This window comes from Leopardus geoffroyi, chromosome E1, assembly GCF_018350155.1.
Source record: "Leopardus geoffroyi isolate Oge1 chromosome E1, O.geoffroyi_Oge1_pat1.0, whole genome shotgun sequence".
Taxonomy (NCBI): Eukaryota; Metazoa; Chordata; class Mammalia; order Carnivora; family Felidae; genus Leopardus; species Leopardus geoffroyi.
In genome coordinates this window covers 42,350,165-42,371,171 of record NC_059330.1, presented here as the reverse complement: position 1 = coordinate 42,371,171, position 21,007 = coordinate 42,350,165, and the positions used below count along the sequence as shown (strand labels likewise).

The window sequence follows — 21,007 nt, the reverse complement described above, 5'->3', positions numbered from 1 at the left end:
TTCAGTATGGGTTCCCTGGAGAGATCCAGGCCCATGAGTTGCACAGGGTCTAGAAGCCTCTCTTAGCTCAGCCCTTAGTCCTCTCCCAGCTCCCTCTCCACTCCTGATGAGGATCGATGATGGGGGCCTGGGCAGACCCCTGCTTATGAGGGGAGGAGACACTGGTAGCCACCAAGATGTTGGGGTCCTTCCTTCTCCAGGCCCTTCCTTGCCACAGGAAGGTCTTCCCAGCTCCCTGTGGCCTCCCTGGGCTGGAGTGAGAAAAGTGAGGGCTTTCTTTGGAGAATGAAATGGAAAAGAAACAAGGTGGGTCGGCCCTGCCTCTCTCACTTCCTCCTTCCTAGGCAGTGGGTAGCCTGCCTTCCCCTTCCTGCTGGAGGCTCTGTGGAGTGTGGGTTGGGCTTGGGGCTCCCTGCTGGTGTGGTGTTTGCCCAGTTGCCCTGGCAACCACGGGGCAGTGGTGGGGAGTGACATTCAGTGACCAGAGGACAGTGTACAGGGATCAAGAGGTCGAGACCCATGCTTCCCATAAGCCCATTGGAACATTTGCCTCTCCCTGGGGCCCCCTCAGCCCATTGCCCACATGGGGGCCTGGACCCGAAGTCTTGGGACCCAGCAGACCGCTCCACCCCTTTCCCCTCCCCAGCGGGTTCTCCCTGAGACCAGAGTTCTGAGATCTCTGCCTGAGCTCCAGCCTCCGCCCCCCTTGCCATTACCCTTCTTCCTGTCTGATTCCCTTTCCTTTCCTGTCTCCTCCTCCCACCTCCTCCCTGCGCCTGCCCGCCCATTCTCTCATTCCCCCTCCCCCCAGGCACAGCTGCTGTTTGGCTCACTCTATATATAGCGGCATTTTCGGGGTAATTACAATAAAACTGTTGAAAGGAGATAATCCAGCAAAGGAAGCAGAGTCTGACTCCCAGCCCCCTCCTGTCCCTGGTTTGGTGCAGCCCTGCACCCCCTTTCCCTGAGTCCTCCTGCTCCAACCCCCCCCCCCCATTCTTACAGCCTCTCCCTTGGGCCCCATCTTCCCTAGCTGGGTGTGGGGCAGAGAAAAGGGGAAAGGGTACGGGTGTCCTGAGGTCCCCACAGGCTTCTCCTGGGTTTCCCAAGGGCCCTGGCTGCCAGCCCCATCAGTTCTAGAACCAGCCTCTGTGCTTCAGTTTCTTTAGGTTTCTTGGCAGGGAATGTGTGATGCTGAGAGGTGGGGAGGAGGCATGGGAAGGATAGTGGTTAGAAGCATAGGGTTTGGATTCACATTCTGGTTCTTTGATCACCTGGCTGTGTGTGTTTGGTCATGTACTTAAACCTTTTTTTCTTTCGGGGCACCCGGGTGGCTCAGTTGGTTGAGCGGCCAACTTAGGCTCAGGTCACGATTTCACAGTTTGTGAGTTCGAGCTTCGCATCAGGCTCTGTGCTGACAGCTCCGAGCCTGGAGCCTGCTTCGGATTCTGTGTCTCCCTCTCTCTCTGACCCTTCCCTGCTCATGCTCTGTGTCTCTCTGTCTCTCTCTCTCAAAAATAAATAAATATTAAAAAAAAAAATTAAAAACCACAACAACCTATTTTCTTTCTCTTTTTAAGTTTATTTATTTATTTTGGGGGGTGGGGAGACAGAGACAGAGAGAGAATCCCAAGCAGGTTCCACACTCAGCGTGGAGCCCGAGTCGGGGCTTGATCTCACGAACGGCGGGATCACGATCTGAGCTGAAATCAAGGGTCAGACGCTTAACCTAACCGACTGAGCCACCCAGGTGTTCCTGTACTTGAACCTTTCTAAAGCCCGGCTTTCTCGTTAGGAAGGTAACTCACGTAAGATGCCCAGTGGTGTTAACAATACGAGACAATTTATTACGCGTTGAGCACTCACAATCTTCCAGGTGGCGTGCTTCACGCTTTTGCGTATTTTCTTATTGAAGTTCATGGCTTGGACCTCAATTAAGGAAGAACACTGATTCTGTGGAGCAGAGGGCTTTGACTGCCTCCACCCCCCACCCCGCCTGCCATCTATTCTCTTGGGTCTAGTGGGCCTGCCGGGGAGCTTTCTGGGCCCCCAGCATGGCTGCCACGGCCTAGTAGCTGTAGGATCGGGCTCACTGACGCCTGTCTCTTCTCCCTGCAGTGGAGGTGAAGCCGGTGCTGCCGGGAGCCATGCCCAGCTCCATGGGGGGCGGGGGTGGAGGCAGCCCCAGCCCCGCGGAGCTGCGGGGTGCCCTGGCGGGCCCTGTGGACCCCTCACTGAGGGAGCAGCAGCTGCAGCAGGAGCTCCTGGCACTCAAGCAGCAGCAGCAGCTGCAGAAGCAGCTCCTGTTCGCCGAGTTCCAGAAACAGCACGACCACCTGACGCGGCAGCATGAGGTCCAGCTGCAGAAGCACCTCAAGGTGAGCAAGGGGGGCGCGGGGGGGCTGCCCAGACCTCCGACCCCCGCCCGGACCTGGCTCACCCCATCCCTCCTTCCCCCTGCCCCCCTCCCCGTGCCTCTGCAGCAGCAGCAGGAGATGCTGGCGGCCAAGAGGCAGCAGGAGCTGGAGCAGCAGCGGCAGCGGGAGCAGCAGCGGCAGGAAGAGCTGGAGAAGCAGCGGCTGGAGCAGCAGCTGCTCATCCTGCGAAACAAGGAGAAGAGCAAAGAGAGTAAGGCCTGGGGCCTCCCGCTCCTGCCGCCACCCCCTCCCCCCCCGCCCCCAAGCTGTGGGCTCCTGGCCCTGAGCACCCAGGTCAGCGGCGCCCTGTCCTGCAGGTGCCATCGCCAGCACTGAGGTGAAGCTGAGGCTCCAGGAATTCCTCTTGTCGAAGTCAAAGGAGCCCACGCCAGGCGGCCTCAACCATTCCCTCCCACAGCATCCCAAATGCTGGTAATGGCCCTGGGAGGGCATGGGTCACAGAGGTGCCTCCCCCCCCTCCCCCCCCATCAGGGGCTGCCCGGTTGCAGGATGGCAGAGGGCTCCTGGCCGGAAGCCAGATACAGGCCCTGCGATCTCTCTCGGGAGACGAGATTGCCACCCCTGGCTTCCCTCCTTGTTCCCCTCCCCAGATCCACTTCCTGTCCCTTCATGCAGTGGGTATTTCCTAAATGTGACTGCCACTAGGTGGCAGGCCCAGCTGGCTGGGTAATAACCTAGGTCTGTTTCCATCCCCACCCCACACCCCCCAGGGGAGCCCACCATGCTTCTTTGGACCAGAGTTCCCCTCCCCAGAGTGGCCCCCCTGGGACGCCTCCCTCCTACAAACTGCCTTTGCTTGGGCCCTATGACAGCCGCGATGACTTCCCCCTCCGCAAAACAGGTGAGCAGTGCCCAACCTGGCCTCCCAGAGTATGGCTCCTTGGAGGTAGGGGTGGGTGTGTGAAGGGGCCAGGCTGCAGGCGTGTGCGCATCCGTGTAGCTGTATCTGAGCCCTGCCTACCTTCTCCCTAGCCTCTGAACCCAACTTGAAAGTGCGTTCGAGGCTAAAGCAGAAGGTGGCTGAGCGGAGAAGCAGTCCCCTCCTGCGTCGCAAGGATGGGACAGTCATTAGCACCTTTAAGAAGAGAGCTGTTGAGATCACTGGTGCTGGGCCTGGAGGTAAGGGCTCCTCTTTTGTTCCTGTTCTGAGGTCCTGGGAGTGGGGGGTGGCTCTGAGCAAGCCCAGGTGACAGCCAGTTCTCCCATAGTGTCGTCCGTGTGTAACAGCGCACCAGGCTCCGGCCCCAGCTCTCCCAACAGCTCCCACAGCACCATTGCTGAGAATGGCTTTACTGGCTCAGTCCCCAACATCCCCACTGAGGTACAGGCCTGCTGAGGGCTGGGCGGGCGGGCCAGAGCTGCTCTGTTTCCCTTGGAAGAAGGAAGGCAGCTCCTTCCTGTCTGTCTTGCTGAGAGTACCTGGCAGGGACCTCTCTGCCCATGTGGACAGGCTGGAGGGACCTGTTGCCTCTAAGTGGGATTTGTCCCATGGGCCTCTGAAGGACTATGATCTCTCAGTACTGCCCAGGTGTGGGGCTTGGTGTGGGGAGCGGGGAGCGAGGCACCATTCAGAGCCCTCGGCCCCAGGTGGCCCCCCCTTTGCCTGCTCTCATGCCTGTCTCTCCCGACTGCTCCCTAGATGCTCCCCCAGCACCGGGCCCTCCCTCTGGACAGCTCCCCCAACCAGTTCAGCCTCTACACGTCTCCCTCTCTGCCCAACATCTCCCTAGGGCTGCAGGCCACAGTCACTGTCACCAACTCGCACCTCACGGTAAGTATGAGGCACACGCCCCATCCTCCCTCTGGTGTCTAGGTTTGTGGTCCTGGGTGCCCCAGCTGGGATTTTTGTCCTCACAAGGCCCCGAAGGAGATCAGATGGCCTTCCTCAGAGTTGGGGGGGTGGGAGGTGGGTGGGTGAGGGATGCCGATCCAAAGTTGGCGGGACTGGGGATGGTATGTGCCTCTCCTTCATTTCCGTCTCTCTTTCCCTCCCCCAGGCCTCCCCGAAGCTGTCAACGCAGCAGGAGGCCGAGAGGCAGGCCCTCCAGTCCCTGCGGCAGGGTGGCGCGCTGACGGGCAAGTTCATGAGCACATCCTCCATCCCCGGCTGCCTGCTGGGTGTGGCGCTGGAGGGTGACACCAGCCCCCACGGGCATGCCTCCCTGCTGCAGCACGTGCTGCTGCTGGAGCAGGCTCGGCAGCAAAGCACCCTCATCGCCGGTGAGTGGGGGTGGCAGCTGTGCGAGGGAGTGGGTGTCAGGCTCCTCCTCCGAGGGCGCGAGGCAACCACCAGGGAGTAGCCGGGGACACTCTTCAGCTCCTACCACAGCTCCCCTCCATGGCATCGTTGATTTCTTCTGTATCGCGTTGCTCGGACATTATCGAGCACCTCCAGCCCGCCAGGTGCTGTTCTCGACATCGATTGCTGCGATGTGCTCAGGTTCCAGAGCAGTGCCGTCCAGTAGAAATACAACACAAGCCACATGTGCAACTTAAAGGTTTCTGGAACCGCGTTAAAAATATATATAAAAAGAGGGGCGCCTGGCTGGCTCGATCAGCAGAGCATGTGACTCTTGATCTCAGGATTGTAAGTTTGCGTCCCGTGTTGGGTGTAGAGCTTACTTAAAATCTTTGTTTAATTTGAGTTAAATTTCATTTCATTTCATTGTTTTAAAGTTTATTTTGAGAGAGAGAGAGAGAGGGAGAGAGCACGCACACATGCACAGGTGTGCACGTGAGCTCGTGAGCAAGGGAGGGAGAAGGAGAGAGGGGGAGAGAGAATCCCAAGCAGGCTCCATGTTGTCAGTGCAGAGCCCAGTGAAGGGCTTGATCTCCTGAACCGTGAGATCGTGACCTGAGCCGAAATCAGGAGTTGGACACTTAACCAACTGAGCCATCCAGGTGCCCCAGAATCTTTTTATTTTCATTTTATTTTTCATTTTTTTTTTTAATTTTAGAGAGCACGCAAGTGGGGCAGAGGGGGAGAGAGAGAGAGAGAGAGAGAGAGAGAGAGAGAGAGAATCTTTAATCAGGCTTCATGCTTAGTGTAGAGCCTGACATGGGGCTTGATCCCATGACCCTGGGATCATGACCTGAGCTGAAATCAAGAGTTAGACCCTCAACAACTGAGCCACCCAGGCACCCCAAAAATAAAAGCTTTAAAAAAATTGTGAAAGGAAACAGGTGAAATTAACTTTAATATATATACGTACACATACATATTTTTAAAAATTTATTTAGTTATTCTGCACATCCAGCGAAGGGCTTGAACTCACAACCCTGAGGTCAAGAGTCTCACGCTCCTCCGACTGAACCAGCTGGGTGCCCCAACTTTGATATATGTTTAATTCGCTAGGTCTGGAATATTACCATTTCAACATATGATCAATATAAAGGGTTACCGATGAGACCATTTACTTTGTGCTTCATACTGTCTTGGAAATCCAGTTGTGTATTTCATGTTTAGAGCCCATCTCAACTCAGGCCACATTTTAAGTGCTCAGGAGTCGCATGTGGCTGCAGCTGTGGGATTGGATGGCACAGCTTTGGGCAGTCAGACCATAAGCAGCCGGTGGCATCAGAAGAGGTTCTGCTTAAAAGACAAGTGATTCTGGCCCCCAGACTTCCCCACCTGATGGGATCCTTGTCTATGATCAGGGGGGGTCTCATTGCCGTTGGGGAAAGCTAGTCCTTGTTCAGCCATACTGAGGGCCTAAGACCGTATATGCAGTCATAAGGGAATCAAAGAGAAAGAGTGGTGAATCCTGGATGGCTTGCGGGAGGCAGTGGCTCTGAGCTACAAAACTGTTGCATTGTGGGGAGGAGGAAGAAGGGGGCTCAGGTTTGGGGCAGGGTGCCCCAGGCCCCTCCAAGGTTTCTCCTGATTATGTCGATGGTGGTGTTCCAGGAGGGGGAGAGCCTCGGGGTAGAGGGGGGCAGCCCGGAGCCCCGACAGTGATGGTTACTCGCCTTTCCCCACTGCACAGTGCCACTCCACGGGCAGTCCCCGCTGGTGACAGGTGAACGTGTGGCCACCAGCATGCGGACAGTGGGCAAGCTCCCGCGGCACCGGCCCTTGAGCCGCACTCAGTCCTCCCCGCTACCCCAGAGCCCCCAGGCCCTGCAGCAGCTGGTCATGCAGCAGCAGCACCAGCAGTTCCTGGAGAAACAGAAGCAACAGCAGCTGCAGCTGGGCAAGGTGAGCTGGGGGAGGCGAATGGCCAGGGCTGTGCTGGGGGCAGGACACCGGACGGCACCGGGCTGGCAGGCAGGGAGCCGGGGCTGACGCCCGGGGCCACTCCCCACGCCGTATCTGCTCCCGAGTTGCCACCTTGCCTCACGCGGAAGCTCTGTACGGGCAGGGCGGCTACCAGGGAGAGGCAAGGGGAGGACGGACCCTCCTGGGCCACGGGCCGCCCGGTTGCTCCCCCTCCCAGCCGGCGTGTCCCTTTGCTCTGCTCCCAGATCCTCACCAAGACTGGGGAGCTGCCACGGCAGCCCACCACCCACCCCGAGGAGACAGAGGAGGAGCTGACGGAGCAGCAGGAGGCCTTGCTTGGGGAGGGGGCCCTGTCCATCCCCCGGGAAGGCTCCACGGAGAGTGAGAGTACGCAGGAAGACCTGGAGGAGGAGGAAGAGGAGGAGGAGGAGGAGGAGGAAGAGGAGGAGGAGGACTGCATCCAGGTCAAGGACGAGGAGGGCGAGAGCGGCACCGAGGAGGGGCCCGACTCGGAGGAGTCCAGTGCTGGTTACAAGAAGGTGCTCCCTCCACCCAGGCCCTTGATCGCCACCCCTCTGTCCCCTGCAGCCCCTTCCCATCTTTGCCTTTCCCTCTCCCTGGTCTGTGCTTCCCAGGCTTTCTGAAGAGAGCCAAAGCAGAGTGGGAAAGAGACAAGGGGCTATGGAAGGGGGCGCTGCTTATGTTGGTCTCAGAGCCATCTGTGCCCCAGTCTGCCAGCCCCTCCCTGTGTCTGTGTCTGCCCTTGCCACAGGCTGCTTGTGTGTGTGTGTGTGTGTGTGTGTGTGTGTGCGCGCGCGCGCGCGCACATGGCCTGTGTATCTGCGTTTCTGCTTGCGTAGGGCCGGTTGCGCATTGGTCTCTGTGAGCATGCGCGTGTGTACACACACACCCCCGCTGTTACTACAGTCCCCCTGCACCTAGAACGCACTCCATTCATTGCGGACACAGCCGAGCCCTCCGGGCCTGACTCATCCTGCCCCCTCCCACGCCCCCGTCCCTCCCAGCCTCTTACCTCAATGCTACTCTGGCGTGACTCATCCCTTCCCCCCACCCCCCTATCTCCTGGGAGGTGGAGATGGTGAAGGCTGGAGTGCCTCCTGTCCCTGGTGGGAGGAGATGGGGGAAGGGGGAGGTTTGGAAGAGGAGGACTGGAACAGGGGCCCCTTTGGGGGGCCCGGGACATTTGCCCTCGCTTGTGTCTCACGCTCCCTCCCACTCTCCTCCTGCCCAGGTGTTCTCAGATGCCCAGCAGCTGCAGCCCCTTCAGGTGTATCAGGCACCCCTCAGCCTGGCCACTGTGCCCCACCAGGCCCTGGGCCGCACCCAGTCCTCACCTGCTGCCCCTGGGGGCATGAAGAGCCCCCCAGACCAGCCCACCAAGCACCTCTTCACCACAGGTGAGCCCCACCCCCTCCAGCTGTCCTTCCACCGTGTGCCAGGGTGCCTGTGCATCGTGTCTAGCCTCGTGCGACCCGCTGAGGGACCACCTGTTTTTTGCACCATGGCCGCATAAGCCCTTGGGGCCTTGGGTGAAGAGAGCTCACTGTCTCAGTTGGTCCCTGCCCTTCTAGCTTCCTGTCCTCCTCCCTGTGGGGTCAAAAGTGAGGCCTCAGTCCATTCCAGAAAGCTTTCCCACATGAAGCTGCCCTATGCTGGGCTCTGAGGGGGCACAGTTGCCTGGGGATGGTCCTGCCTCACCAGTGGGGTGTGGGGGGCTGGGGGAACGGCACACGGGCTGTGACAGAGGGGGGAAAGGTGGATGTGCCCTGAAGGGAGTAGAGTGTTGAGAGCATGATGTGCAGAAATCAAAACCAGTGGCGGGGCGGTGGGGGGGGGGGGGGGGGGGCGCCTGGGTGGCTCAGTCAGGTAAGCGTCTGACTCTTGATTTCAGCTCAGGTCTATGATCTCACCTGAGATCCAGCCCCGCATCAGACTGTGCGCTGACCGCGCAGAGCCTGCTTGGGATTCTCTCCCTCTGTGTCTCTTCTCTCCAAATAAATACATTAACATTTAGGGGCAGGCTGGTTGAGGCTTGAGGAGCAGGGGGGTGCTTTTGACGGGCGGTAATGGGAGAAAGGAACCTCGGGAGGAGAGGAGAGGGGCTGGTGTGTGGGAAGGCGGCTGGGGTGGGGCCGGGGTGGCCGTGGGGAGGTACTGGGGCCAGGGCTGACTGGGGAGAGCTTGGTGAGCTCTGCCGGGGATGGCAGTGGCTAGGCTGCTGTGGCCCAGAGCGGTGCTGGCTGACGGGTATGTCTCCGGTCCAGGTGTGGTCTACGACACGTTCATGCTGAAGCATCAGTGCATGTGCGGGAACACACACGTGCACCCTGAGCATGCTGGCCGGATCCAGAGCATCTGGTCTCGGCTGCAGGAGACAGGCCTGCTTAGCAAGTGTGAGGTGAGGGAGCCTCTCCTTCTTCCAGCTCCCTGCCCCCCCCCACCCCTGCCGCCCAAACCCAGCCAAGGCCTTTGTGTCTCTGTGTCCATGAGGCCTCTCTCTGTGTCTTCCTCATTTTTCTTTCAACCCCTGACCTCAGGGTCAGTCCCTTCAGCGACCTCTCGGTTCCATCCCTCATAGCGCATTTTGCCGAGCGGGGGCGGTCCCGTACTGCGGTACGTGGGGGGCCAGGGCATACAGTAAAACCTGGGATTGTGAGGAACTTGTTCTGTGAGTGTTCCACAAGACGCCTCTAATCAATTTGAACTTGATAAACAAGCGATGTCTTGCAATACGAGTGGTACGGGACGCCGAACATCACACGATCACCACTGAGCCAATGGTTCTTGAAATACGCTTTGATACACAAGTGCTTTGGATTATAAGCATGTTTCCGGAACAAAGTATGTTCCCAAAGCAAGGTCTTACTGTACTCTCTCAAAATCCTCTGGATCTCTTAAGGCCAGAAAGCAGCTTCATGCGTCCCGGGCGGTAGGACAGAGAGAGGGTCTGGGCATCAGGGAGAGCTGGGCCTCCAGTGCATCCCCTCATTGGCCTCTTCTGCGCTCCCCGTACAGCGGATCCGGGGTCGCAAAGCCACACTGGACGAGATCCAGACGGTGCACTCCGAATACCACACGCTGCTCTATGGGACCAGCCCCCTCAACCGACAGAAGCTTGACAGCAAGAAGCTGCTTGGTGAGCCAGCAGGCATGGGGCAGGCTGTGTGCGCTGCCCTGGGGGATAGGGAGCTGTCAGCGTAGACAAGTGGGTCCCAGTGGGCACAGATCATACCCTTGGCCGAGGTGGCACAGCCGCCACATTGCACACCTCCAGGGGGCGCCATTCACACAGACCACCGTGTGGGTGGGGTGCATTGCAGGAGGGTGGAGGGTGGCAGGTCAGGCTTAGTGATGGGGGAGGGCTCTGCTCGTCTCCCTAATCGATCCATGCCCCTTTTTCCCTGCCGTCTGCCCCAGAGGTAAGGTGTTCCCGCCCGAGGACAGGGGACAGACCTCTCCCAACTGGCGTGGGGTGCAGAGGCCTGTCCTGTGCTTGGGTCTGGCCTTCTTTTTTTGGTGCTGGAGCTCACTGCCCTCTGGAGGCCCCAGCCTGTAGCCTTGGCACTTGAGGCAACTTCCAGAGTAGCTTTGTCCCTCTTCCTTGCAGGCCCCATCAGCCAGAAGATGTATGCCGTGCTGCCTTGTGGGGGCATTGGGGTGAGTAGGGCACCTGCCAGTAGGGATGGATGGGCGGCACTCCCAGCTCTTGCCCCCCACCCCCCTTTCCCGCCCACCATGGCCGCTGGCCCACTGTCCAGGTGCCCACCCCCATTCTTGCCCTCCCCCTGCAGGGGGCACGCTGAAGCCTGCTCTCCTGCCCCCGCAGGTGGACAGTGACACTGTGTGGAACGAGATGCACTCCTCCAGTGCTGTGCGCATGGCAGTGGGCTGCCTGGTAGAGCTGGCTTTCAAGGTGGCAGCAGGAGAGCTCAAGGTGAGTGTGTGCCTGGGGCCTCGGCATCACGTGGCCTGGTCCTGCATCCTCAGGGGTAGAGGACGGGGGCAGCCTTGGCTTTCCCCTGAGCAAGCAGGCAACCTTAACTCTCAGGTGCCAGAGTGGGGGGGGAGGTGATGGCTCCCAGGGGGGTGAGTGGTAAAGAGGGACTGGCAAAGAGGCACTAATATCTGATGCTCTCGTGGGTCTCTTGAGATCAGAGGTGGTGTCTACTTGCCCACGTGGCCTGCGGCTGTGTTCTTAGTGTGTGGGATACATGTTTTTGACCTGTGTTCTCTTCCCTGCCTGGTTTGTGTTTCTCTCCTCTGCGTCCACCCCTTCTGTGGCCACCTTGCCTGTCTATCTGTCGTCCCCGTCCTCCTGTCTGCACCTCTTCAGAATGGATTTGCCATCATCCGGCCCCCAGGACACCACGCAGAGGAATCCACAGCCATGTGAGTGCCACACCCGCCCTGCCCTAGACCCGCTGCCCTCCTCCCTTCCCCTCTCCCTCTCAGCTGAGCTGATGTGTATCTTTTGCTCATGCAGCAAACAGTCTGCTAAAGCTGACCCCCCCCATCCTTTTCTCCCCCCACCCACCAGGGGATTCTGCTTCTTCAACTCTGTAGCCATCACAGCCAAACTCCTACAGCAGAAGCTGAACGTGGGCAAGGTTCTCATCGTGGACTGGGTAGGCAGGGGGCTGGTGGGACCAGGGTCAGCCTTCAGGAAGGCACCCCCCTCCCCCCCCCCCCAACACTGCCACCTATTCCTTAGGTGCCCACACTGCTGCTGGGCCTGATGACTTACCTTGTATCTTCCTGCTGGAGCATCAGCCCAGCCCTCCCATTCCCATGGGCCTCCCTCCTTGCTAAGAGAGACTCAAAAGTGGCCTGAGCCCCAGTCCACCTTGGCCCCGACCTTGTAGCCTCAAGCCACCAAGATTTTCTACCGTGAACAGTGTAGACTGTTGCCACCGTTGCTAGAGGTACTCTTGACTGGGGTTGGCTGTGTGCCGGGACACACGGTACCGCTCGTGGTTCGTATCCAGTGGTAGGAGTTAGGATGTGCATTTCTATAAATGGAGAGACACTGAGCTGTTGGGTGAAATAGCCGACCAAAGTCACAGAGTTTGGGATGTTGGCACTGTGCTTCGGATGAGACCTTTTGGCCCCAGCACTTCTGCTCTTGCTCCTGGGCGCCACTTCTCAAACCCCGCCTCTCACGGCAGAGGGAAAGGCACCCGCCACTCCTCATAACTGGGAAGTAGCCAGGAGCAGTGCTCATCAAAGATGAGGACTCTTTGAAGCCCAACTTTGGCTTAAAAACTCAACGTAAGTTGGGTCCTTCGGAGTGTATCTGCTTTCGGTTCCTTACTAGCCTTAAGGTTTCCCTCCACGCTGTTGAGGACAATGGTGCAGGGCGACCCGCCGTATTCGTCCCACGGCTTTGTATCTCTTCTGTACCGTGCCGTGTTCTGGCCCACAGACCCTGGGTAGAGAAGTGTGGGGCGATACTGTGGCGGACAGAACACGCTGCCTTGCACCCCCAGAGTTCACCATAGGGTGGAGGGGGGGAGCAAGTGGAATTTTGACCATCGGGCCTGAGACTGGGCCTTCTTTCTGACGCTCCCACCTCTGCCGTCTAGGACATTCACCACGGCAATGGCACCCAACAAGCGTTTTACAATGACCCGTCTGTGCTCTACATCTCCCTGCATCGCTATGACAACGGGAACTTCTTTCCAGGCTCTGGGGCTCCTGAAGAGGTACAATTCCTGGGTTCAATCAAATATGGGGCCCCTTGGGGAGGTAGCAGAATGGGACCTAGCAGGGAGCCAGGGAGGCCTGTGGTGGTGCTGATATCCAGGGAGTCCGGGCTTCTAGCGGGAGGACCACGCAGGCCAACTGTCCCTCCACCAAGAGCAGCAGTGAGTGTGGAGTAAGGGCTGGAATCAGGGCTGAGGGCGGGGCCGATGTTTGGGATCCCCAGGCAGTGAGAATAACCCCTCCCCACCACGCTGCCAGGTTGGCGGAGGGCCAGGTGTGGGGTACAATGTGAACGTGGCATGGACGGGAGGTGTGGATCCCCCCATCGGAGATGTGGAGTACCTAACGGCCTTCAGGTGGGCACTGAGAAGGGCCAAGGGCAGGGTGGGAGCCCCCTGGGCCCTGCCATGGGAGGGGCAGAAGGCACTCAGGTTGGTGTGGGTGAGGGGTCTTGTCTCGGGGGGGGGGGGGGGGACACAGAGTGAGGGGAGGCCTGGCCTAGCCACCTGCCAGGGTCAGCTTGGGCCCTCCCTTTGCAGGACAGTGGTGATGCCCATTGCCCACGAGTTCTCACCTGACGTGGTCCTGGTCTCTGCCGGGTTTGATGCTGTTGAGGGACACCTGTCTCCACTGGGTGGCTACTCTGTCACCGCCAGATGTGAGCTGCTGGGGGATTGAGGGAGGGCGTGGAGCAGGAATAGACTGGCGTTGCGGAGGTTGGGAGGAGGAAAGCGGAGGGGCAGGTCCAAGACGTGGAATCATCTTGGCAGGGGCTTCCCATTCCCTCTGCCAGCCTTGGCCTTGGGGCAGAGGGCAGGCATGTGGGCGTGGGGTAACAGAGGGTAGATCTCCTCCCAGAGTCACAGGGGTGGGACTTGTTGATCCCTATGTTTCGGTGGTGCTCCTTATGACAGAATTGGAATTTCTTTTAGCCCACTCGTTCTGTTTTGTCTTTATTTATTTATTAAGATTTTTAAAAAGTTTATTTATTTAAGCAATCTCTACACCCAATGTGGGTCTCAAACTCACGACCCTGAGATCAAGAGCCGCATGCTCCACCGACTGAGCCAGTCAGGCTCCCCTGTTCTCTTTTGCCTTTAACGGAGCATTTAGGCCGTTGACATTGAATTTTATCGCGGATATATATCTGGGTTTAAATCTACTATTTTATTTTGTACTGTTTGTTCCGCCTCTCACGTTGCTTTTTCTCTCCTTTCTTATCTTCTCTTGAATTTTTTTTTTTTCCAAACCATTTTGGTTTCTTCACTTCGCCCATCCCTAAAGGTTTTGGCCACTTAACCAGGCAGCTGATGACGCTGGCAGGGGGCCGGGTGGTGCTGGCCCTGGAGGGAGGCCACGACTTGACCGCCATCTGTGATGCCTCTGAGGCCTGTGTCTCAGCCCTGCTCAGCGTGGAGGTAAGGGATGCAGGGAGGCACTGGGGGAAGTGGACTAGTAAGCCAGGGGGTGAGGGCCCAGGGAGAGGCCAGTAAGGGAGGGCCCCTTTCCTGATTAAGCAGCACTGAGCGCCCTTGGGAAGGTTTTCCTGGGTTCCAAAGACACCCGGTGGCTAGGGAAGGCTTTCTGACTCAGGGTTCCTCCTGGGTTCCTCAGGGTTCCTTTCTGCTGTTTACCCTTGTCACGGGAGATGGTTGGGGCTGAATGGGGTGCTCAGAGGGCCAGGCACCGCCACCCACTCCCCACCATAAGCCGTACACCTCTTCTTTCCCTTGCCAGCTGCAGCCCTTGGACGAGGCAGTCTTGCAACAAAAGCCCAACATCAACGCAGTGGCCACGCTAGAGAAAGTCATCGAGATCCAGAGTGCGTGGGGACAAGGCAAAGAGGCTCAGACCTCGGCTTGCCAAAGCTTGTGGGCCTGCCAGGGCTGGGGATATAGTATGCTTTCTGTCCTCCCTGATCCCCGTCTACCCCTCGTCCACAGGCAAACACTGGAGCTGCGTACAGAGGTTCGCTGCTGGTCTAGGCCGTTCCCTGCGGGAGGCCCAGGCAGGGGAGACGGAGGAGGCTGAGACTGTGAGTGCCATGGCCTTGCTGTCGGTGGGGGCCGAGCAGGCCCAGGCTGCTGCAGCCCGGGAGCACAGCCCCAGGTAAGGTTCCTCCTGACCTCTGCCCTCACCCAAGCCGGTGCCCCCACCTCAATGCCCCTCCCTGTGCTTGTTCCCACAGGCCGGCAGAGGAGCCCATGGAACAGGAGCCTGCCCTGTGACACCCTGGCCCCCGTCCCTCTGGGCTTCATCATTGTGATTTTGTTTATTTTTTCTATTAAAAACAAAAAGTCACACATTCAACAACGTGTGCTGTGTGGGTCTCTCAGCCTCGCCCCTCCCCTGCTCCTCTAAGCCGCCTCAGGCCTCCTGCCCAACTCCCCCCAGCAAGACCCACGTCTCCACTCTAGAAGTTTGCTCCCCCTGAAAGGTACGGGGGTACCCTTTCCAGCCTCACCTCCATGCTGTGTCCCGTACCCGCTTCTCTGCATTCTGTCCTTTTCCACCTTGGAGACCGGGCCGGCTTAAAGTGGGTGTGGGGCCCAGATTGTACCTTCTAGTTTTGGAGTCTCGCTAAGTGAGGAGGGAACAGTAAGTTTGGTGCCTTGGCTTCAGCTAACTGGGGGAAATGCCTTAATTTCACCCTCCTCCCCTCTCCAACCTCAGGGGAAGATCCGGAAGGTTGCTCTATAGTCTAAGATACAGAGTGGAGGGGAGGTGGGCTCCCACCCCGCGATTCCCTACCCTTTTCCCTCTTTGTTGTCCTCACCATCTCTACATAGACCCCTTCTCCTCCTCCTTTCTCCTGACCTCAGCACCAGGGGAAGATTTGTGCTCTAGGATGTGGGCCTGTGGTCTGTGGGCAGGGCTGTCTGGCCTCATACTCCTCAGGACCTCTTTGCCCTTCCCAGGGGTTGGAGAGGGTCAAAGTGTGTGGGGAGGGATGGGGCTGGACTCCTGGGTTCGGAGGGACCAGGAGGAGTCTTAGAACCAGGCTTGCTCTCAGCCTTACTCTGTGGGCTTCCCTGCCCCTCTGCTGGCACAGCCTGGGGACGGGGAGGTGGTCCCTGCAAGGGCCGGGGGTGGTGGAGCCTCCAGGCTGGTGAGAGCCCCCTTGCTGTTCAGGACCAGATTTCCCCAGCTATCCAGTGGTCACTGGCCCACCTCCCTTCTGGGGCCTTTTACGTTGAAGCCTGGGGATGGTGAGAGTGGGGTTTCTAGAAGGGGGCAGGGCCAGAACCCAGGAGTCTGCCCTCACCTGTAGCTTCCCTTCCTCCTGGGCTGCCTCTCCTGGCCACTAGCCCAAGGGAGCTAAGACCAGGAGGGGCTGGGGGCCCGCAAGGCCTAGGGAATGCCGTCTAGCCTGTAGGAAACCAAAGATGGGAAGTGGCTCCTAGGGGGCTGCGTCTTCCTCGGTCCTCCTGTCAACACCACATACACTTCTTTTCTGCCCCATCCTGAGGGCCCCCCCCGCCCCATCTGTTTACATATTATCCTAACGGGGGCCTGAGTAGGGTTGAGGGAGCCAGGGGAGGGGCAGGAGCCCCACCACCACTGGTTCGTTGCGTGCTTGTGTCCTGTGTGTTGTTAGTGTATTCTAGATCCTCCTGGGGGATGTGGATGGGGCTAGGCCCAGTGTACCAGGCCTCTCCATGCCTAGCCCCAGCTCCAGGCCCTTCTCTCTCTCCCATGGCTGGTCTGGTTCTCATGTAAACCCACTCCTTGCTTTGTCTCCCTGGATATGGATTTCAGTTAAGTATCTTGTAATCTGTTAAACTGTGTGTCCTTATGTAAATAAACTTGTTTCTGGCAGTGCCTTCTGGGGCCGATGTCTCTCTTCTCTGAGCTTCCAAATGGAGTAGAGGTTCCCATTCCCCACCCTGGCCAAAAAAACGGCTCTTCTTTTCTCCAGCCCCTGGACTGGCCAATTTAGGAAAACAGGAGGCTGGGGTGGGAGGGAGTGGAGTCTCTGTCCTGTAGATTAAAGACAAGGTGTCACTGAATGTAGCCATAGCATCTCATGGGACCTCTCTTGTGGCCTAGCCGATGATGCTGGGCCCAGGCTGAGGGTCTCTGGAAACAAGCGTTGTGGGGGGAGGGGGAGTGTACAACAGGTGGCCTGGCAAGGGTCTCACTTGCACACACACAGGCAAGTTCAACAGAAATATGCGCATAGGCAAAAAAGAAATCCAGATGTATTCAAGGGCTTTTATTGGGGCCTCTGTGAACCCCTCACAGTGTTACAGGAGCCCACTGGTCTTCATGTTGCCTTAGCTCTCCGGGGACTCAGGGGAAGGCAAAAGGACCAGCATTTTTGGGAGAAAGAAGGCCCTTTGGGGTGAAGACCAGATGCTGGAGAAGTGGGAGACTGAGGATGACCAGGGCCTGTGGGAGCTGGAAGGGGATGGGGCTGCCTCCTGGAGTGGGGAGGGAGGTCACAGATCACGGAGTGTTGGCTTTGGGGGGGGGGGCGGGGCAAGTGGCAATAGGAGGCACTTGAAGTCAGGAAGAGCGGATGGGTGGTATTTCCTGGGCACTGAACGTGTGCACCACCCAGGGCACAAGGGCCAGGACGAGGCATGGCCAGAGGGTGTACTTGAGGAAATTGAAGATATAGAAAAGGCTGATCTGAGGTGGGTAGCCCAGCCAGTCCAGGGGGCCCAGCAGCCCCACGGCCAGCACAAGACAGACTATCTTCTGGCCATGTCCCAGGTATGCTCGCCGTACCTGGGCATAGCAGGGAGAGTGCAGGGCAATGCCCAGGCCCAGGGCAGCCCCTGAGTCACGGCTCAGGGAGGCAAAGGGCCGGCTATCCAAGTGCACCCACTCAGGCCGCTCACACCACTTGGAGGCCAGACTGATGGACCTGTGGGGAGGAGGGGGTCTTTGCAGGAGAGACCTCCCCCCTCTGGAACCTAGAGGGCCAATGGCTCTCAGCCCCTTTGGAGTCTACCCCCATGTTGTGCTGTGACCCCAGAAGAGTCTGTGTGAACAGGTCACATGTTCCTTTTTGGCTACAACAAACCAGGGACCCACCAGGCTGGGGACGGGTGAGGCAAAACGGGCTCCGGCCTGCCCAAACTTCAAAGCAGGACTTACCAAGAAAGATCCAGGCCCAGTGTAAAAAGGGTCCAATAGATGAGGCTGGCACCCAGCAAGAGGGCCAGTGAGGTCAATCCATAGAAGCTTAGCTCCCGCTCCATGGGTACCCGGGGGGCCATCAGCCAGCCCAGCGCAGCACCTAGGGAAGTAAGGTGACAGCAGCTTCCGGGAGTTTGGGGGATATGAGCCCCCTGAGCTGAAGGGCAGCTTGGCAGAATAGACAGGTATAAAAGGGCCTTGGGGTCAGCTATACGATGGGAGGATCCTATACGGGTCCTCCCACTGCCAGTGGCACCCCGTAGGCCCACCATGTTGCCCCAGTTGCTCACCAGTTATTAGGCCAGCCAGCACCTGGTGGGGGAAATGTGCTAAGAGGAAGACCCGGGACAGGCCGACCGCCAGTAGGAAGGTGCAGTAAGCCAGACTAGGTATCACCCTCACCCAGCGGCTACAAAGAAGAAAAGCAAATGGTTCAGGGGGGTGTCCACACACAGCTTGGCTTCCCTCAGCACCCAAGCACTTCATGGTTTGACCAAATGCCCCAGGGTCCCCAGAACTCCAGCTCCCAGGCTGCCCTGCTGCTGCGTTTTTTGGGTCCAGGGCACCATCACCCCTGTCCTCATTGGTAGGCAATGCCAACGTGTACCTGTGGGCCCGAGTGGCCACCTGGGAAGAGATGGCCGTCATTATGGGCCAGAGCGCTGCTCCTGTGATCATGCAATGTCCAGAAGGGCTGCCTGCCAGAGGATCCAGAAGATTGAGGTGAGAGGATGAAAGTGGAACCCAGGAGCCCCTGGCAATAGCTGAACCCCGTTGCCCACCCCCTGCATTGGTCCATGGCTCTCTCTGCCCTGAAGCCTTCTTCACCCCTGCCTGAGGCCACTGCTCTCAGGCTTCTGCTTTGTCTCTCGGATCTACTCTAAACAAGGTGGGCAGCTGGCACTCTAGCACGGGTGCCCTCCTCTGGAATTCAAATCAGTCTTCCTGGGGTTTCTTAGTTCTCTGGGTCAGTAACTGAGAGGCTGGGCCTCTGGTTAGGCCACCCTGGCTGAAAAGTACTCTGAAACACTCACTGAACCCTAACCACACTGGGACAGGGAGATTTGGGGCTTCCCACCTGGACCAGTTTCACAAGAAGCAGGGAACTGGTGGACCTGGGCTGGGGCCTGGCTGTAGTAGCCAGACTCATGGACCCACCAAAAGGGCCTGTCTCCAAACAGAAGCCTAGAAGAGAACAGACAGAAGATGACATTATACGCGCACGCAGCCAGGGGAACAGGCGGAAGCAGAAGGATCCCCGGGAGTACTCTGGAGGGCCTGCAGGGTGGAGTCGGAAAGGGAGTCCAAGTCTGTGCATTACCTTGCCATGAGTTTTCACCTTGGAACAGAAGAACACATGCTATTTTTAAAGAAGTGATAAGGAGGAAAGAGATCGTGTGTGTGTGTGTGTGTGTGTGTGCGCGCGTATGCACATGCACGCTCTGAAATGCTCACTAGTCCCGCTCTTACTCCTCCCACTGCAGGGCCAGCTCTGCTCTTTCCATTCCTAGAGAGCCCAGGACTTGACTCTTTCTGTTGCTCCCAGACTCCCCACTGACCCTCCTGAATCTTCCTCTCTCCAGTTCCCAAACTCCAGTCTGAATTACCCACACGTGAAATCCTTGGGTGAGACTCTCTTGTTTGAGAACGAGAGTGGGAAATGGACAGAGGAGGCTGAGAAAGAATAAAGAGGACAAAAAGCTCAAAGTCCCCTGGCTGGTGACTTCACTGGACCCTGGGAAACCACATCCTGAAGAGGCGAGGCTGCTGTGGCCAGAAAGAGGAAAGGCAGGAGAGCAGAAAGATGCTGCTGGGGAGGGAGACAAAAGGTACCTGCCTCTCCTCACCACTTCGTTCGCACGCCAGGTGCTCAAAACACACTTAGGAAATGAATAGGAGCTTTGTCACTTGTTGGGGGCGGGGGGGGGGGGGGGGGGGAGGGGGCATTGAGAATGTCTACCCAAGGGAGTGGTCTGTCCTGTCGGGAACAGTAGAGGGGGAGGCTTATACGGACTCTGAGCGGGGAGAGAACACAAAGCAAAGGGCAATTAGGCAAGAAGGAAATGAGTAGACAGCTGTTTTTCCATTTTCAGGAGGAATGAAGTCTTTGCAGGGAAGAGTGGGAGGGAAGGTAATTCCTATTTTGTTTTTCAGCAAAGTCATTCCAGACCATTAAAGTGTCTCCTATGAACTCCCTTCCCTCCCCCAGGCAGCAGAGGTTGAGGTGAGGGGAGGCACAGCTCCCCGCTGCACCCAAGAGAGACCTGGTGGCACAAAGAGATAAGGCCTGGGGGCCCCACCCACTTGCCTGGGATTCCTGGCTTCTAAGTCTGTGTGAAGTCTACCAGTGAATGAAGGAGAGAAGGAAGAAAAGTGTTCCCTGGAAGGCAGTGCTTTTCAAGTCTTACTATGCACTGCAATCACCTGAGGTCCCTGTTAAAATGCAGATTCTGATTCAGAAGCTCTGACCTGGGGCCTGAGATCTTGCATTTCTAGCAAGTTTTCAAAGTGCTTCCTATGCTGCTGGTCATGGTCTGGGGAAACATACCTTAAATTTTGAGCGCTCTGTCCTTAGCTGCTAGTGTAAAGCCTGGCACAAAGCATGCTTCTTAACAACTATATCAAATGAATGAATAGATGAATGAAAGAGTGAGCTGACAAGCAGGACCTTTTGCTACTTAAGTCACCACAGATGCTTCTTAAAATACAGATTCCCAACCCCTTCCCTTAAATTTCTAAGTCAGTATGTCTGCAGTGGGATGAGGTATTTGCATTTTAAATATTGCATTGCACCTCTTAGGTGATTTCTCCCATCAGGCCTGTTTGACACTGGTCTCATGAGTAAGATGGGGACTCTTAGGTCTGAGTCCAAAATGCATGAAGATGCTCAAAGGAAAAAGTCAGGGACCCGGGGGGTAGGGGTGAAGAGATCTTAAGGCCATGGGTTCAGTGGGGCGGGGTGGTGGGGGAGGTCCGAGCCTTTGAGGCACCTGCTGAGGGAGATCAGGGCTTGCCCAGGACTCAGGGCCTTTGGGGGTGGGGGACCAGGACGCCGAGGGCTTCGGTGTCTCACCACTTGAAGACGAGGTTGAGCCACTCGGTGATGAGGCTGATCCAGAGCACTGCGATGCCCACGCGGCGGGAGGCGTAGTAGGCCGCGGGGAAGTAGAACAGAAAGAGGCTCTTGGGATCGCCCAGAAAGGTGACCCAGAGCCACACGTTTTCCAGCCAAGGCAGCTGGTTCTGCAGCGCCTCGGCCATTGCGATGCCCGCGCCCAGCGTGGACTCCATGGCGACCGAGGGACCGGCCGGGCGGGGGTTTGCTCTATGGTGGAAGACGAGGAGTGTCGGAGACGCGTCGGAGATGCCTCGGAGACGAGGATGCTGCTCTCCCCGCTGCCGTCCAAAAGCCCACTTTTCGGAGCCCTAGGCCCCGCCCCCTGCCAGCGACCGGCACAAGCCCCGCCCCTCCCCCGTC

The 21,007-nt window shown here is 57.9% G+C and overlaps 2 protein-coding genes across 9 annotated transcripts in view; one reads left to right on the top strand and one right to left on the bottom strand.

The window, feature by feature from the left end:
- The window catches only part of HDAC5 (histone deacetylase 5), a 38,370-nt gene extending 22,167 nt beyond the window's left edge, over positions 1 to 16,203 (top strand). For 3 of the 7 annotated variants that reach the window (XM_045489119.1, XM_045489122.1, XM_045489120.1), the window contains 24 exons: positions 2,119 to 2,378; positions 2,484 to 2,628; positions 2,735 to 2,849; positions 3,149 to 3,279; positions 3,411 to 3,557; positions 3,647 to 3,759; positions 4,078 to 4,209; positions 4,436 to 4,658; positions 6,425 to 6,636; positions 6,903 to 7,196; positions 7,910 to 8,075; positions 8,943 to 9,076; positions 9,694 to 9,814; positions 10,286 to 10,335; positions 10,505 to 10,612; positions 11,012 to 11,067; positions 11,216 to 11,303; positions 12,261 to 12,380; positions 12,640 to 12,737; positions 12,921 to 13,039; positions 13,666 to 13,799; positions 14,119 to 14,203; positions 14,325 to 14,490; positions 14,570 to 16,203. In XM_045489119.1, the coding sequence (XP_045345075.1) occupies positions 2,119 to 2,378; positions 2,484 to 2,628; positions 2,735 to 2,849; positions 3,149 to 3,279; positions 3,411 to 3,557; positions 3,647 to 3,759; positions 4,078 to 4,209; positions 4,436 to 4,658; positions 6,425 to 6,636; positions 6,903 to 7,196; positions 7,910 to 8,075; positions 8,943 to 9,076; positions 9,694 to 9,814; positions 10,286 to 10,335; positions 10,505 to 10,612; positions 11,012 to 11,067; positions 11,216 to 11,303; positions 12,261 to 12,380; positions 12,640 to 12,737; positions 12,921 to 13,039; positions 13,666 to 13,799; positions 14,119 to 14,203; positions 14,325 to 14,490; positions 14,570 to 14,609 (3,257 nt within the window). In that variant the 3' untranslated portion in view covers positions 14,610 to 16,203. Of the gene's footprint in view, positions 1 to 2,118; positions 2,379 to 2,483; positions 2,629 to 2,734; positions 2,850 to 3,148; positions 3,280 to 3,410; positions 3,558 to 3,646; positions 3,760 to 4,077; positions 4,210 to 4,435; positions 4,659 to 6,424; positions 6,637 to 6,902; positions 7,197 to 7,909; positions 8,076 to 8,942; positions 9,077 to 9,693; positions 9,815 to 10,285; positions 10,336 to 10,504; positions 10,613 to 11,011; positions 11,068 to 11,215; positions 11,304 to 12,260; positions 12,381 to 12,639; positions 13,040 to 13,665; positions 13,800 to 14,118; positions 14,204 to 14,324; positions 14,495 to 14,569 lie in introns of those variants that run through there. The other 4 variants (XM_045489117.1, XM_045489116.1, XM_045489118.1 and 1 more) reach the window with 2 other exon arrangements.
- Positions 16,204 to 16,582: 379 nt separating this feature from the next.
- Positions 16,583 to 20,989, bottom strand: G6PC3 (glucose-6-phosphatase catalytic subunit 3). 2 transcript variants are annotated; one of them, XM_045489123.1, is made up of 6 exons: positions 20,603 to 20,981; positions 18,608 to 18,714; positions 18,137 to 18,227; positions 17,820 to 17,938; positions 17,488 to 17,629; positions 16,583 to 17,254 (listed from the first exon to the last, which is right to left on the bottom strand). In XM_045489123.1, exons 1-6 carry the CDS (start codon positions 20,818 to 20,820, stop codon positions 16,891 to 16,893), a joined length of 1,041 nt encoding a protein of 346 aa, XP_045345079.1. In that variant the 5' UTR covers positions 20,821 to 20,981; the 3' UTR covers positions 16,583 to 16,890. The 2 variants fall into 2 exon arrangements, with proteins under 2 accessions (XP_045345079.1, XP_045345080.1); XM_045489124.1 differs by lacking the exon at positions 17,820 to 17,938 and having other exon boundaries at positions 20,603 to 20,989.
- Between the last annotated feature and the right edge of the window lie 18 nt (positions 20,990 to 21,007).